This window comes from Schistocerca americana, chromosome 9 (assembly GCF_021461395.2).
Source record: "Schistocerca americana isolate TAMUIC-IGC-003095 chromosome 9, iqSchAmer2.1, whole genome shotgun sequence".
NCBI classification, from domain to species: domain Eukaryota; kingdom Metazoa; phylum Arthropoda; class Insecta; order Orthoptera; family Acrididae; genus Schistocerca; species Schistocerca americana.
In genome coordinates this window covers 147,414,171-147,432,155 of record NC_060127.1, presented here as the reverse complement: position 1 = coordinate 147,432,155, position 17,985 = coordinate 147,414,171, and the positions used below count along the sequence as shown (strand labels likewise).

The 17,985-nt window shown below is 44.1% G+C and overlaps 1 protein-coding gene across 1 annotated transcript in view; it reads left to right on the top strand.

The window, feature by feature from the left end:
* LOC124550758 (serine/threonine-protein kinase SIK1-like) overlaps positions 1–17,985 on the top strand; it is a 454,642-nt gene that overhangs the window by 363,325 nt on the left and 73,332 nt on the right. The window contains exons 6-8 of the mRNA XM_047125480.1: positions 2,190–2,313; positions 8,031–8,233; positions 14,667–14,986. Coding sequence (XP_046981436.1) covers positions 2,190–2,313; positions 8,031–8,233; positions 14,667–14,986 — 647 coding nt within the window. The remainder of the gene's footprint in view (positions 1–2,189; positions 2,314–8,030; positions 8,234–14,666; positions 14,987–17,985) is intronic.

The following is a 17,985-nucleotide window of genomic DNA, read 5'->3' as shown; positions in this document are numbered from 1 at the left end:
GCTGATTCACAACCCCGGAGATGGCTATCACTATGTCCTCCATACGGGAATCTGTACGAGACTCAAACGGCGGTATGTGTGTACGATCCTCCTGCGTGAAAGATTTCTCAAATGCTGAATTTAAAATGTCAGCTTTAGTTTTGCTGTCTTCCGTTGCCAGTGAGTGACTGGATGGAAGCCTTCGACCCACTTACCGATTTTACGTAAGACCAGAATTTCCCTGGGTTTTCAGCAAGATCTTTTGCTAAGGTATGACGGTGGTAGTGGTTGAATGCTTCGTGCATAGCTCTTTTTACAGCAGCACGAATCTCTACTAACTTTTGCCTGTCCTCGTTCTCCCGATCTTTCTTGTAACGCGAGTGCAACTGCCTTTGCTTCCTGAAAGTTCTCCGAATTGCGCTGTTAAACCACGGTGGGTCTTTTCCGACCGTAACCCACTTTTTCGGGACATACTTGTCCAATGCGTGATTTACAATGTGTTTATAATTTGCTCATAATTCTTCGACGTCCATCGTACCGGAAGTAAATGAAATCGATTCATTTACTAAGTGGGATGCTAACAACTGCTTACCTGCTCTTTCTAGTAAGAATACTCTCCTAGCCTTCTTGACCGACTTTTTAACTTCCGTAACCATAGTCGTAATGACAACATCATCATCACTAATCCCTGCCTCAACACTGACACTGTACTATGAAAAACCAGTCCAGAGCTGCAAATTTCATTTTTTTTTTATTCACTCGGTGACTGGTTTCAGGCCGCCTCCCATTTTCAAATCATTGCGACACAGTCAAAAATGGTATTTCCGAAAATGCAAAGAAGTGTCAAAAATGCGCTAAACTGTTCGTTTGCCCTTTTTTTAATGTTTTTGCATTTTCGGGTATACCAGTTTTGACTATGTTACGATGGTTTGAGAATGGGTCCCGGCCTGAAACTACTCATCGAGTAAATAAAAAAAGTTAAACTTGCAAGACTGCTTTTTCGTTGTACTCAAAACAATAAGTGACAAATGTTTACTTATCCTGCCTGCGAAATACTTTTAATCGATGTTGTTGTTGTTGTTGTTGTTGTTGTTGTGGTCTTCAGTCCTGAGATTGGTTTGATGCAGCTCTCCATGCTACTCTATCCTGTGCAAGCCTCTTCATCTCCCAGTACCTACTGCGACCTACATCCTTCTGAATGTGCTTGGTGTATTCATCTCCTGGTCTCCCTCTACGATTTTTACCCTCCGAGCTGCCCTCCAATACTAAATTGGTGATCCCTTGATGCCTCAGAACATGCCCTACCAACCGATCACTTCTTCTAGTCAAGTTGTGCTACAAGTTCCTCTTCTCCCCAATTCTATTCAATACCTCCTCATTAGTTATGTGATCTACCCATCTAATCTTCAGCATTCTTCTGTAGCACCACATTTCGAAAGCTTCTATTCTCTTCCATACATGGCTACACTCCATTCAAATACTTTCAGAAACGACTTCCTGAGACTAAGATCTATCCTTGATGTTAACACATTTCTCTTCTTCAAAAACACTTTCCTTGCCGTTGCCAGTCTGCATTTTATATCCTCTCTACGTCGACCATCATCAGTTATTTTGCTCCCCAAACAGAAAAACTCCTTTACTACCTTAAGTGTTTCATTTCCTAATATAATTCCCTCAGCATCACCTGACTTAATTCGACTACATTCCATTATCCTCGTTTTGCTTTTGTTGATGTTCATCTTGCATCCTCCTTTCAAGACGCTATCCATTCCATTCAACTGCTCTTCCAAGTCCTTTGCTGTCTCTGACAGAATTACAGTGTCATCGGCCAACCTCAAAGTTTTTATTTCTTCTCCATGGATTTTAATTCCTACTCCGAATTTTTCTTTTGTTTCCTTTACTGCTTGCTCAATATACAGATTGAATAACATCGGGGAGAGGCTACAACCCTGTCTCACTGCCTTCCCAACCACTGCTTCCCTTTCATGCTCCTCGTCTCTTATAACTACCATCTCGTTTCTGTACAAATTGTTAATAGCCTTTCGCTCCCTGTATTTTATCCCTGCCACCTTCAGAATTTAGTCGCTAGGGACACCAATTTCTCATTCTGTTTTTGTATCCACTTTTGAAAAAAATGTCGTGAGTGTGTGTGCTGCTGTCGAGTTGGTTGGGTGGAGTGTGGAGAGACGGTGGCGACCCGCCTGTTGCAGAGCCTGGGCGTGGTGCTGTATGTGCTGGTGTGCGGCGCTCTGCCTTTCGACGGATCGAGCCTGCAGTCGCTCAGGGACCGCGTGCTGTCCGGCAGGTTCCGCATCCCTTACTTCATGAGCTCCGGTGAGTACCGCTCCGTGACGCTAACTGCTGCGTCCAGTATGAGCTTCATTTTTCATGTGACACTTGGATAATTGTGCACAGTGGGTAAGCGTGCACAATGCACAATCGTGCGGGCGCGGACGGCAAAGAGAGCAGCCAGCACCCCCTGGGCATAAATACTGGACAAGATCCTCCAACACGGCAGTCTCAGGTAGCACCTGAAGAAGGCAACGAGTTACGTGGCCGAAATATTGTGCCAGAGCGAAACAAACATCCGGCAATAGACCCGATTATTCCACATGTCACGATAATTTCTGTCTGTTGCTATCCTCTGATTCCTTTAACTAACAAGCAGGTTTTGCCAACACAGGAAAAGTGTTCGAAGTGTACAGTTAGAAATTCTCAAGCAAATTGGTAAACTCTAGGAAAAGATAAGTCATCTACTGTACAATATTTATAGGAACCAAGAAGGAACGGCAAGTATGGAAGACCGAGAACGATGTGGTCGGATTAAAAGCGGTCTAAGACAGAGAAGCAGCCACCCATTCCTGGAGTTCAGTTCATACACCACAGAAACAATGAACCAAATCAAAGGAAGATTCAGTATTGGGATTAAAATTCTGGGTTAAATGCATAGAGTAAATATCTCTGGAGTGAGCACTCACATGCGCAGAACAGATTTTGTGTTGTCAACATACATTGCCGGCCTGGTCACGTGATCTCGGGACGTCGTGTGTGTGTGTTCGTATAGCGCCCTGTATATTTAGAATGTCACTACATCCCTACTACAGACGGATTCTTTTTGTACGTGTCGTGGATTATTTATATATGTTGCGAAGACATTTTAACAGTATCCATTTGATACCGGGAATAAACCAGCTACGTAACTTTTAAGGGCAAGTGATATTACATTCAGCTTCTTTGCGATAGGTGTCATTGTTCAGATGCACTCGATTTTTGGTAGTTTTTGGTATGATACCGCACTTTATAGTATTACAGAGCCTGAAGTACATTTTTGCAGTGATAGTCCTGCAAAACGACTTGACAGTACGCTAGTACTTCTGCAAGTGTCCGAAAAACACCGAATTTGCCACACATTAGTTGTTATATCCCTGCGAATTCATCCTTTTTTCTGTTATTTCTGGTTATTTATTTTCTCGTTTTTGCGACCTAAAGCACAATTCTTCTTACTGGTGGCACTTTGAGGTATTTATTTAACGCATTTGAAGTACTTGCTCCCAGTTCATTAAATAAATAGTAGACGGAGTAATCTATATACATAATTGACAAGTCACTGATAAATGCATGGAGGGTAGTATTTGCTGAAACAACTAACCTTTCACTTTCCTGTTCCACTAGCAAATTTGCGAGAGGAAGCGATTGTTTGTAAGCTTTTGTACGAGCCGTAATATCTATTATATAGTCATAAAATCGTAGAAAAATAGGTCTACGGAATCAAATCTTAATTATAATGTGTCTCGAAATTTTTAAACGTATACAGTGTTTCTTACTAAAATGAAAACTGTAATTAGAGCTATATGGAATGTACCCATGAAAAGTTACTATCCCTCTTTCCACATATTTTTCTTTGCATCCGTAGCAACAACAGTAATTCACCATCGCTGTTACACTATCAACAAACGGTGAAACACAACAAAAACTCTTGGTATTATAAACTTCAAACGCTGCAGAAAGCACACAGGCACAGCAAAGTCCCGAGATCACGTAACAATCCTGGTTTAATGTTGACAACATGCGCAGAACGCAATGCTCACTCCAGAGATATTTACTCTATGGTTAAAGGATACCAATGACAAGGTTCGCTGGTGGCACTGCTATTCTCAGTGAAAATGGATATGAATTGCAGCAACTGTTGAATGGGATGAACAGTCTAGTAAGTACAGAATATGGATTTAAGGCAAACTGAGTAAAGACAAATGTACCTGATGTTATTGAGGTTACCGAAAACCCGGATAATCGAGAAATATTTAGCTAAACGGAAATCTCAATTTACAAACCTTTTATTTCGGCGCAAACAAGAAACACACTATATGACCAGGTTGATGGTGTGGCCGTGGGTAACCCATTGAGTCCTACGATTGCCAATTTTTACATGGAAAAATTCGAACAATTAGCTCTGGAAAAGGTGAATAAGAAGCAATGTCGATGGCATCGATACGTGGATGATACATTTGTGGTTTGGTCACATGGCAAAAAAGCTTTAGAGGAATTATTTTGTTATTTAAATAGATTAAATCCTAAAATCCATTTTACCATGGGAATGGAGAAAGACAATGCAATATCCGTTTTGGATGTCTTCGTTATGAGACAGACTGATGGCATCTTGAAACATAAAGTCTTTCGGAAGATTACACATACCGACAGATACTTGCATAAGGTTTCCAATCATCAACCATAACAGAAAAGAGGTGTAATTAGAAGTCTAGAGGACAGAGCTAAAAGGATCTGGACGCCGAGTTAAAACATCTAAAGCAGGCTTTTGGGAAGAATGGATACTCCAGTAAGAAAACAAATAGAGTTTGGCGACCGAATAACAGGAGGCCTAAGGACAAGGATAGGACACAGCGATGGAAGAACACGGTTTCTCTACGTATCAAATCGGCAAGATTTTAAGGAAACATAACCAACTAAGAAAATAGACCAAGCTCTTTTTTTCCGTTAAGGTTAAACGTACCTCTCTGTCTACAAGTGGTGTATACATCATTCCGTGCACATGTGGTAAGATCTACATTTGAACTTCAAAGACAAGTGTGAGTACACGGTTGAAGGAACATAAAAGTCTTTCTCGACTAGGGAAAACAGACAAGTCAGCCGTGGCGGAACATGCTCTTCAGTCGGGTGATCCCGTAGTGAAATTTTCGGAAACTGAAGTTTTATGTACTATGACGAACTATTATCCACGGCTGAATAGAGAAGCCATCGAAATATATAAACATGGGGATAATTTTAACAGAAAAGAATAAACTATGAAACTCAGATATATATGGACAAAGGCGCTACAGAATCGATGAGAAGTTTTTGTCTTTGACGTACTATGATCGATAGTTATATTTTATCCTTGACAAGGTTTATCTCTGCTATCACGTGAAATCCAGACCACGCCCACTTTCCACGGTATTTAGGCCGTTCTTCGACTGTCGACTCGTCAGTCGGCAAGATTCAGCACAACCAGGAGCACCTCCGAAGATGTCCAATGAAGCTTTGGACGAAACGTCAGGGATAGAAGGTTTCCTTGGACCACGGCCATACAACACGGAAGAATTCTCGGTAGCTGAAACCCGGTCGTGACAGCTTTCATTGTATAAGGTGTAAAAGTCTGTGTGATCAAGACCGGCCTGTAAAATTTTAGGTTACGCTGTACCATGACTGTTATTGACATTACACGATACAAGAAGCTTACTATTACCAGTCACTATTTAGAACAGTGACTGGTAATAGTAAACTTGTAGTTTCATGTACTGTGAAATAAATTCTTTGCAAGACTCCAGTTGGTAGGTGAGCACCCAAGTCTCGAAATTACGTGCCACCTCTCGATCTTAACCGCCACCCTCTCGATTTTAGCCGCCGCCCTCTCCTTTCTTTTGTATCCCGCCTGGAAGGCGGAGCGTGAGTCTGCTCCTGAAAACTGAAGGGTAGGCCGAATGTAGGAAGCTAGGAGGAGCAGGTGCAGAACCAGTGCTGTTTTCCTGGGGGAACGCTGGGGGACGCGTACTCCTAAACTTTTTCGTCGACAAAGTAATTTTTTTACGATGTTGAGAACTTGGAAGAGTGCCAAACATTTATTTCACGGAGGTAATTTTTATTTCATTTTTTCGTGTTGGTAATTGCAATACGAATGATACCAGTGCAATTTTTGGTGGGAAAAGCGATGTCATTGACTGATTGAAGCATTTCGAAGCTGCGGCAACCGTTCTCGACAACTGAATCGCTGGCAGCCAGTTCGACAAGCATGCCCCGCTAATGGTGGGCGATGGTAGTGCTAAACGGATATGCGTACGGTTTTTCGGTATCGCCTTCTTTATTTCAGCAAGGTCAACTGAAGAGTCCGATATCTTTTTTTTTTTTTTTTTTTTTTTTTTTTTTTTTTTTTTTTCCCTAGTTCGACATGTTGATGACATCATGGCTAAAAGCATACGGATGGTATCCCATGCTTCAGTTATAACTAATTTTCGCTGCATTATAACCCATGTCGAAGTACCCTCAAACTTTTTTTAGAAAAAAAGCACTGGGTAGAACACTTGGTACTGCAATTGAAAGTGGTATTACTTTGGCTGAGATGAGCACGTATCATTGAAGTAACAAAGTCTGTAATGACTAGCCCCCTATGAAGTAATAGGTAAGTTGCTTGGTCGTCGACTCGGAGTCAAATGAGCTGAATCTAGAGCGGCGCTCGTAGAGCTAGACAGCGCCGGCTAGAGGGCACTGTCGTCGGTGTCGTAGTGCCAACCTAAGAACTTTTACCTACGCCGTGGCATCGCAGCTATCGGTACCACACTTTCTAAGTGCCTTCCTCTTGATTTTAAGGGGGGGGGGGGGGGGGGTAGGACGTCAAACGGGCCGACTTGGAACAGCAGAGGCACCACAGGACATTTTAATTTTCACTGTCTATGATTTTACGAATAAATTCATAAAACTTTAACAGCATGACCAGAAAGGATTCAGGATTCACACTCATAGCCGTGGAAGCTCAAAAACGTAACAAAACACATTTTTTTTACATGTGGAATTTCATAATTTTTTCACTTACTACCGGCTGCATTCGTTGCTATAGGTACACTTTTCTTCCTAAGTAAGAGAGATTCTTCGATGACTTGTGCGCAGCATACAAACCATAGTTACAGGTGTATGAAACTCTAGAAGTTATTTAATTTATGAAAAAATGAGTGAACCGTTAGATTTTGAACTTCATATTTAGAAAAAACTCAAGTTTTATAGTTAATTATCTCAATTTTTCCACAGTTTTTAATAGATTTGGAAAATTCTAGAGTGTCATACGCCCATAACTACTGTTTGTATGATATTAAAAACTCATCGAATAATCTCTGTTACTTAGGAAGAAAAGTGTACCTGTAGCAACAAATGCAGCCAGTAATAAGTAAAAAAAAAATGATGAAATTTCACATATAGAAAAGGTATTTTGCTACGTTTTTGAACTTCCACTGCGATGAGTGTGAGTCCTCAATCCTTCCTGGTCATGGTGACAAAGTTTTATGAATTTATCTATAAAAGTATAGACAGTAGAAATTAAAATGTCCTGTGGTGACTCTCCTGCTCCAAGTCGTCCCGTTTGACGTCCTACCTCCCACCCCTAAGTGAAACCCTCTCGATTGGACAGGGCGCCGTCCCAATAGTAAATGCCGTTCCCTCCCTGTTACAAGCACCCTGCCCTGGCGATTATAAACACTCTCCCCTAGTGTGTCTATCAAGTACACTCCTATCGTCAGACTAGACACTCTCCCCTTGTAGACCACACTCCCCTCGTGAGTGTAAGAGGGAGAGAGAGAGAGAGAGAGAGAGAGAGAGAGAGAGAGAGAGAGAGAGAGAGAGAGAGAGAGAGAGAGAGAGAGAGAGAGAGAGAGAGATATTCTCCCCAACTGATAGTAATCAACCTCCCCTGACGAGTCTAAACACTCTCCCGCCGCTAGTCTAGAGGATTAAACAGGGACAGCAGCAGGTGCGGTCGGCGTGATGTAGTGTGGTGGGGGGCGCTGTTGCAGACTGCGAGTCGCTGATCCGCAAGATGCTGGTGCTGGACCCGTGCCGGCGCTACACGGTGGAGCAGATCAAGCGCCACCGCTGGATGAGCGCCGAGGCGCCGCGGCTGCTGCCCAGCGGCGCGGGCGGCACCTCCTCCGAGCCCAACGAGCAGATCCTGCGCCTCATGCAGAGCCTCGGCATCGACGGCAACAAGACCCGAGAGGTGAGCGGCCGCCTCCCGCCTCACTGGACTACCGGCCGTTGTGGCCGAGCGGTTCTAGGCGCTTCAGACAGGAACCGCGCGACAGCTACGGTCGCAGGTTCGAATCCTGCCTCGGGCATGGATGTGTGTGATGTCCTTAGGTTAGTTAGGTTTAAGTAGTTCTAAGTTCTAGGGGACTGATGACCACAGATGTTAAGTCCCATAGTGCTCAGAGGCATTTTTTTTTTTTTTTTTTTTTTTTTATCAAACCTAGTTTGACTCTATGTTTGGATTGGGCTTTGGGTCTGTATGTCCTGGTTGGGCCCTGGATTTGTATTTAGGTTGCACTCTGGTTTCAGTGGGGTTTGGGTTCAAAAAATGGCTCTGAGCACTATGGTACTCAACATCTTAGGTCATAAGTCCCCTAGAACTTAGAACTACTTAAACCAAACTAACCTAAGGACATCACATACACCCATGCCCGAGGCAGGATTCGAACCTGCGACCGTAGCAGTCCCGCGGTTCCGGATTGCAGGGCCAGAACCGCACGGCCACCGCGGCCGGCGGTGTGGGTTCAGTGGCACTCTTTGTGAGTGAGAGACAGACGCCTACATCGACATACTGCAAAGAAGGTTCCCCAGAACACACTGTGTCTTTTAGCGGGCAATACGCGAAACTACACACAGGGTGTATACGACCCGACAACCGGGAAATTCGAGAAAAACCCGGGAATTTTTTCATCCGGGAGAAAACCGGGAAAAACCCGGGAATTTTTCGGAATTCCGGGAATTTTTCATTGTTTTAGCTTTCAGTTAAATTTTTGCAATATTGCTACTGGAGAATGATACTGCAGCAATAAAATATAAACGAGAGGGAAAAAAATAAAACTTTAGTGGCAAAGGAAATGTGCAATTTACAACAACAAAACACCGTGCACGCACAAGCGTCTGCAAATAGTAAAAATATGTCAAAGGCCGTAGGGCGCAGACTGTAATTCTTAGCAACAATATACTGCTTGCTATGAGCATGACGTCACAACTGTTCACTTTAGGTTCGTTTGACCAATTGCCAGCGGTCTGTTGCGCATGCGCATTTGACTCGCGTATAAGCACTACCTTCTCCCGCTTCCCGCTACTTGTAGTTTAGCTGTTAGCTGTATCGGCAGTAGCAGCAAGCAGCCAGATGCAAACGCGAAAAATTTTTCTCGCGCGCCCTAGCTGCCAGATTCACTCTTGCACAGAATTTTAGTGGGGAGGGGGCTAACCTCCACGTGACCGTGTTTACGTTAAGTGATTTCGCTGCTTCTCTTCGTGTACAGCTCCGACGTCAAATGAAAAAAAAACAAAAACGGATTTCTGTGGCCGGGAGCTATTAAGTGAATTAAAATACATTCACATAATTACGGAGGGCAAAAATATATTATTAATTTCAGTTTTCTGATTTGATTTTATTTCCAATTCAGTAGCAGTGAAGCATTAATTGCCTTGCAGAACAATGAAGTTATTTTTGCAAGTTTGCTAAAGAAATTTGGATTTATTAATCTTTCCGCTGAGGCAGTCATTTTATTTGAAACGAAGTGTTTCATTCTACAGTATTGGCTAGTTTCAACTGTTCGCTGAATTTCAAGTGCACGTTACCATCTTCTGCCATGTATGGCATTATGCCATTATAAAGAACCAAAAATGAGATCGTAGAGTACTGGTACTCCAAGAAAATTTACATCCCAAAAACCACACTGAAAGGCTTAATATCAGATCGGACCTACTTCATTGTGAATCTGGAAAAAGCCAATTTGCGCTTCAAGCCGAATTATGCATTTTAGTATGGTTTACGAAATTCCGATGCTCTTTGGAGTATCCTCTGATCCCCTGTTTCTTTTGTGGTGTAATTTAAGCTCTCTTAGTGCTTCATACACACGAACATGCGGGCTTCCTACACCACTGCAGTTGCACACGCACAATAATGCCTGTTTTCTGGCGCACTCTGGCAACTGGTAAATCGAACCTATTTCTAACAGTCTCCGGATAGTATTGCGAACGGTGGTTAGAAAAGCGTTACTTTCAAAGTAAATTTCTTTTTACGCAACATGAATTATGTTACGTGTGAGAAAGTGGGATGGATATCTAAATCACAGAGCGTTCGAAACTGAACAGTTTGAGGACCAGCCACTTACAAGAATTTCGAGCCGAGACATTTATGTCATAATTTTAAATTCACTGCCACATTTGTGTGATGTATCTTAAAGTACAACACACGCAAAAAAGATCAATATTACATGTGAATGCTTAGCTTTTCTTGTAGATATACGGTAGTGTGTACATTAATGTAAACCGTTAACTTTTCCTCTTGTGTGTTCGCGCTATGTAACAAGTGATCTTGCTATTGGCTGACTATAACACGTGTCCTATTCTCTGAATAGCTGCTGTCATCAGCTGGCGAGATCTCGTGGCTTGAGATGTGACTCGCTTACAAAAGGACATCGCAACCTCTGTTTCAACGCTCCGGAAATTAAGGCGCTGTGTTTGGTGCAATTCGAATTTATACTTTCGTAATACGAAAATATGCAGCGTGTATGTTGCTGCAAATCAAAGGTCTTTCCAAAACTTCTCTCCTTTTTTTTAAAATTAAAAGTCTCTCCAAAACTTCTTTGCCCCAGCTTTTCCTTTTTTTCCGGGAAGTTCTACGCGATTGTATAAAACGTTAACCATTCAAAGGATTGATAAGTTTTACAGTTCCGAGGGAAAATCTACGGAAAACCTACTGTCACTTAGCAGAGAAAAAGTGTGTTTTCGCCCGGGAAAAAGAATAATTTTGAAACGGGATATCCGGGAGAAATACGGCAATTTTTTTTCCTTGTCCCCGTATACACAGAAACAGATATTCATATATACACAGCAGTAAGAGATGAAGAACAATGGAGACAACTAAACGCATTCAAAAGCAACGCATGAGTGCCTGAGGACACGACATGACAGACATGCGTATATGCAACGTAACAACAGTATTACTCTTATAAAATGTTGTGGATAAAAACAAAAGGAATGAAAACTACAAAAAAGATGAAAAATAAAAACTGTAAGATGTACGACCTGTTTTATAACTTCAGGTAACAGGTCTATGGCAATAAGTAAATAAATAACTCTGGGTTGAGTTTGTGCTGTGGATTCAGATTTGGCTGTGGGTTTGTTTGGTTGATTTGGGATAGGAGGCCAAACGACGAGGTTATCGGTCCCATCAGATTAGGGAAGGATGGGGAATGGAAGTCGACCGTGCCCTTTGAAAGCAACCATCCCAGCGTTTGCCCAAAGCGATTTAGGGAAATCACGTAAAACCTAAATCTACATCTACATTTATATGTGTAGGATAGTATGCAGATCTCAGTGGTATGGTGACAGCGAATCATCAGCATCGGTGCAGCCGAAATGTGTGAGCCTGGATAGTTGGCGACCATATATTGAGACCAGTCTTCCTTCCACATGCCTAACAGGACGGAACTATCCGCGACTTTGCCTCCCCTGCTGGAAGAAGTCCGATTGATGATTCGAACGGTTCTGTGGCTGCTAAATGACGGTGCTCTAGCCCATTTCGCCGTTAACATCCGGATGCGTCTCAATCGTGTCTCGTCTGGTCCATGGATCGGACGAGGGCGTCCAGTTGCTCGTTCACCGGATCTCAACCCGCGCCATCTCAAAAGTATTGTGTATGCAGAGCCCATTTCGATGTGTAGACACTGGAGCAGCGTATTCATGCCGCCTTTGACAATGTTCGGATGTAGCTTGGCCGATGTGAACGAGTGAGACAGAACTCACAGTGGCCTGAACACACATGCATTGAGGCACATGGAAACCATTTGCAACACGTGCAGTAACTTTGGCTGCATGCGCGTACTAGGCTGCAGTCTCTATAACAATGTACGGTTGAATAAATGGTCTCTAGCGTGGAAACCATGCATTTCCGGACATAACTTCATGAGACCTTTTCTGTTCTGTATCCTCTCAACGATCAATCTCTAGAATTTGTACACAGTGGAAAAATCACCAATTATATACGTCTATATTATGTGCATCTGTCCTGAGGTCCTTTTTGAAGTCTTTTGCGACTGGTATACATCTACATTTCTACTCCGCAAGCCACGCAACGGTGTGTGGCAGAGGGCACTTTACGTGCCACTGTCATTACCTCCCTTTCCTGTTCCAGTCGCGTACGGTTCGCGGGAAGAACGACTGCCGGAAAGCCTCCGTGCGCGCTCGAATCTCTCTAATTTTACATTCGTGATCCCATCAAGAGGTATAAGTAGGAAGAAGCTTTTGTGTTAGCAGAAAAGCCAACACCGTGTTACGAGTGGGGGCCGAAATGCACGCGTCTTAGCTGACGCAGGCTGGCGTGAAGAGGGAAGAACTATACTGACGTGAGGTCCGGAACATGACAAGGAATGAGAATTCAGAAAGCGGACGTAATTAGTTTCACACTTAACTTTAATCCATTAATGATGAACGCCGCTCTTGACGGTACATGATTCACAATATTATCTGTTCAGAATACATTCGTAGTAACTGAATATGGCGCCTTGCTAGGTCGTAGCAAATGACATAGCTGAAGGCTATGCTAAACTTTCGTCTCGGCAAATGAGAGCGTATGTAGACAGTGAACCACCGCTAGAAAAGTCGGCTGTACAACTGGGGCGAGTGCTAGGAAGTCTCTGTAGACCTGCCGTGTGGCGGCGCTCGGTCTGCAATCACTGATAGTGGCGACACGCGGGTCCTACGTATACTAACGGACCGCTGCCGATTTAAAGGCTACCACGTAGCAAGTGTGGTGTCTGGCGGTGACACCACAGAAGCAATATAATCGATACCTCATCCAGAAACGCATCCTCTCGAAACCTGGACAGCAAGCTACACTGCGAGGCCGAGCGCCTCTCTTGCAGAGTCAGCCACTTGAGTTTGCTAAACATCTCCGTAACGCTGTCACGCTTACCAAATAACCCTGTGACTAAACGCGCCGCTCTTCTTTGGATCTTCTCTATCTCCTCCGTCAACCCGACCTGGTACGGATTCCACACTGATGAGCAATACTTAAGTATAGGTCGAAAGAGTGTTTTGTAAGCCACCTCGTTTGTTGATGGACTACATTTTCTTACAAGAGAACCTCCCCATCGCACCCCCCTCAGATTTAATTATAAGTTGGCACATTGGATAGGCCTTGAAAAACTGAACACAGATCAATCGAGAAAACAGGAAGAAGTTGTGTGGGCCTATGGAAAAAAATAAGCAAAATATACAAACTGAGTAGTCCTTGCGCAATATGGGCAACATCAAGGATAATGTGAGCTCAGGAGCGCCGTGGTCCCGCGGTTAGCGTGAGCAGCTGCGAAACGAGAGGTCCTCGGTTCAAGTCTTTCCTCGAATGAAAACTTTACTTTCTCTATTTTCGCAAAGTTATGATCTGTCCGTTCGTTCATTGACGTCTCTGTTCACTGTAATAAGTTTAGTGTCTGTATTTTGCGACCGCACCGCAAAACCGTGCGATTAATAGGCGAAAGGACGTGCCTCTACAATGGGAACCGAAAACATTCGATCGCAAGGTCATAGGTCAACCGATTCCTCCACAGGAAAACACGTCTGATATATTCTATACGACACTGGCGACGGCATGTGCGTCACATGACAGGAATATGTTGTCGACCCAACTAACTTCTACCCGTGGCGAATGAGTAAAAAGATTCTTCTACCTTCCCCGATTTAGGTTTTGTTGCGGATGTGATAATCACTCCGAACAAAGTGGTGAAAACATAAGAGTTTGTCACATAAACTGCAACAAATGAATGCAGTAGTTTCACAGTCGCACAGTTTTCACTTTTAACGTTTTCAAAATTTTCAGTGTGTAGACCGTCAAATCCTGCATATGTCCAAGCAAATCTGAGCATCTCTTGGAATTTTGGAAAGCGAAGTTGATTATGTGTGAGTGCCTGAACTTTGATAATAGGCTGAAAATAAAAAATCAATCTTTTCACTCGAGGGAAGATTCGAACCAAGGACCTCTCGTTTCGGAGCTACTCACGCTAACCACGGGACCACGGCGCTCCTGAGCTCACACTATCCTTGATGTTGCCTATCTTGCGCATGGACTACTCAGTTTGTATATTTTGCTTATTTTTTCCATAGTTCCACACAACTTCTTCCTGTTTTCTCGATTGATCTGTGTTCAGTTTTTCAAGGCCTATCCACTGTGCCAAGTTATAACTAAATCTGAGGGGGGTGCGATGGGGAGGTTCCCTTGTAAGGACTCTCGCAATGAATCTCAACCTGGCACCCGCCTTACCAAGAATCAGGATGGATGGGCGGGGGTTCGAACCGTGACCCTCTCGAATGCGAGTCAAGTGTGCTGACCACTGCGGCTGTGGCTCTGTGTCCGGGTGGTGTGTTCTGAGACGCGCTGTGTGTGGTGTGTGCAGTCTCTGCGCAGCGGCAGCTACGACCACCACGCGGCCATCTACCTGCTGCTGCTGGAGCGCCTGCGCCAGCACCGGTCGTCGCTGCCGCCGCTGGCCGCGCAGCAGCCGGAGCCGGGCGCGCTGCCGCCCGTCACGGCCGCCCCCGCCGCCGCCCCCGTGGCCGCCCCCGAGCGCCGCCGGCCGTCCGGCGTGGCGGAGCAGGCGGTGCGCAAGCTCGCGTCGGCCGCCGCGGCCGCGGGCGCCGGCGTGGGCGTGGACGCCGCGCGCCGCGCCAGCCTCGACCACCGGCACGACATCCTGCACGACCTCGCCGCCGCCAGGTGCGTGCTGCATGCGTGTGCGTGCGTGTGCGTGCGTGTGTAAGTGCTGAGCGCGTGCTTCACTTGTCATGTTACTTATAATCAGTCTTGCTTGCAGAATTTTTTATTCATATGACCGGTTTCGGTTCATTCAGAACCATCTTCAGATCTGATGTTTCAATTACAGGAGTAACAATTACAGGAGTAATTGAAATACCAGATCTGAAGATGGTTCTGAAAGAACCGAAACCGGTCATATGAATAAAAAATTTTGCAGTCAAGACTGATTATAAGCAACATTATAAAATCACTGATTGCTGCTATCCCAGTCAGACTTTATGTCTGTTTTTACAAATGCTACACTTGTGTTCAGAAAAAAAAACACACACACACACACAGAACGCTTTGAGCGACTACAGATAGGACGTTCATATTCACAGGGCCTGTACGTCAGTATCTTCTTCAGTAGCGCTACAGCCCTAGGTGAGCCTTGGCTTCTTCAACAATCTTCCTCCACACTTCTCGGTTATTTGCTGCTCTTTTCCACCCCCGGACTCCCGTATTGGTGATATCCATTATTATCTCGTCGATCCATCTTCTTCTAGGTCTCCCTTTTCGCCTAACTGAATGGATCATACCTTTCATCATTTTCTTTGGAATTCTATCCTCTGCCATTCTCTCCAAGTGTCCTAGCCATCGTATTCGCTGTGATTTCACAAATTTTACTATGTCCCTGCCTTGTATTAACTCTTGCGATTCGGCATTGTAGCATATTCTCCAGCCTTCTTCCTCCCTTATTGGCCCATAGATTTTGCGTAGAATTTTTCGCTCGATGCTTCTTAGTGCATTTTTATCGTGTTCTGTCAACTTCCATACCTCTGAGCCGTCTGTGATAACTGAGCGGACTAGGGAATTATACAGGGTGTTACAAAAAGCTACGGACGAACTTTCAGGAAACATTCCTCACACACAAAGAAAGAAGGTACGTTATTAGGACATGTGTCCGGAAACGCTTACTTTCCATGTTAGAGCTCATTTTATTACTTCTCTTCAAATCACATTAATCATGGAATGGAAACACACAGCAACAGAACGTACCAGCGTGACTTCAAATACTTTGTTACAGGAAATGTTTAAAATGTCCTCCGTTAGCGAGGATACATGCATCCACTCACCGTCGCATGGAATCCCTGATGCGCTGATGCAGCCCTGGAGAATGGCGTGTTGTATCACAGCCGTCCACAATACGAGCACGAAGAGTCTCTACATTTGGTACCGGGGTTGCGTAGACAAGAGCTTTCAAATGCCCCCATAAATGAAAGTCAAGAGGGTTGTGGTCAGGAGAGCGTGGAGGCCATGGAATTGGTCCGCCTCTACCAATCCATCGATCACCGATTCTGTTGTTGAGAAACGTACGAACACATCGACTGAAATGTGCAGGAGCTCCATCGTGCATGAACCACATGTTGTGTCGTAAAGGCATATGTTCTAGCAGCACAGGTAGAGTATCCCGTATGAAATCATAACGTGCTCCATTGAGCGTAGGTGGAAGAACATGGGGCCCAATCAAGACATCACCAACAATGCCTGCCCAAACGTTCACACAGAAAATCTGTGTTGATGACGTGATTGCACAATTGCGTGCGGATTCTCGTCAGCCCACACATGTTGATTGTGAAAATTTACAATTTGATCACGTTGGAATGAAGTCTCATCCGTAAAGAGAACATTTGCACTGAAATGAGGATTGACACATTGTTGGATGAACCATTCGCCGAAGTGTACCCGTGGAGGCCAATCAGCTGCTGATAGTGTCTGCACACGCTGTACATAGTTCTCCCGTAGCACTCTCCATACAGTGACGTGATCAACGTTACCTTGTACAGCAGCAACTTCTCTGACGCTGATATTAGGGTTATCGTCAACTGCACGAAGAATTGCCTCGTCCATTGCAGGTGTCCTCGTCGTTCTAGGTCTTCCCCAGTCGCGAGTCATAGGCTGGAATGTTCCGTGCTCCCTAAGACGCCGATCAATTACTTCGAACGTCTTCCTGTCGGGACACCTTCGTTCTGGAAATCTGTCTCGATACAAACGTACCGCGCCACGGCTATTGCCCCGTGCTAATCCGTACATCAAATGGGCATCTGCCAACTCCGCATTTGTAAACATTGTACTGACTGCAAAACCACGTTCGTGATGTACACTAACCTGTTGATGCTACGTACTGATGCGCTTGATGCTAGTACTGTAGAGCAATGAGTCGCATGTCAACACAAGCACCGAAGTCAACATTACCTTCCTTCAATTGGGCCATCTGGCGGTGAATCGAGGAAGTACAGTACATACTGACAAAACTAAAATGAGCTCTAATATGGAAAATAAGCGTTTCCGGACACATGTCCACGTAATATATTTTCTTTATTTGAGTGTGAGGAATGTTTCCTGAAAGTTTGGCCGTACCTTTTTGTAACACCGTGTGTGTTAGCAGTTTAGTTTTTCTTGTAACAAGGCTATTTTTGAGAAGCTGCGTATTTGCAAAGTAAGCTCTGTTTCCTGCTTGTAGTCTTTCCCTTATATCCTTTCCAATACTGTTATCTTTTGTTATTAGGGCTCCCATGTAGTTAAAAGAGGACGCTCGACTGAAGCATTTTCCAATGATGATTAGGTTTTTAGGGGTTCTTCTGACCTCGGATTGTAACATTACCGTATATTTTGTTTGATTTTCATTTACTATGAGGCCAATTTTTAAGGCTTCTGTTTCCATTACCCGGTATGTTTCTAGGAATGTATTGGTATTTCTTCCTACTATAGCAATGTCATCGGCGTATGCACATATCTGGCTAGTTTTCATAAATATGGTGCCTCTTTTGTTTTTATTTACGACACTATGCAGGGCTATATTGAATGGTACAATGGAGAGACTATCCCCTTGCTTTACACCTTTATTAAAATCAAAGCTTTGACTTGTTCTGCTAAGTACCTTTACTTTTGCTCTTGTCTCCGTCATTGTAATTCTGATT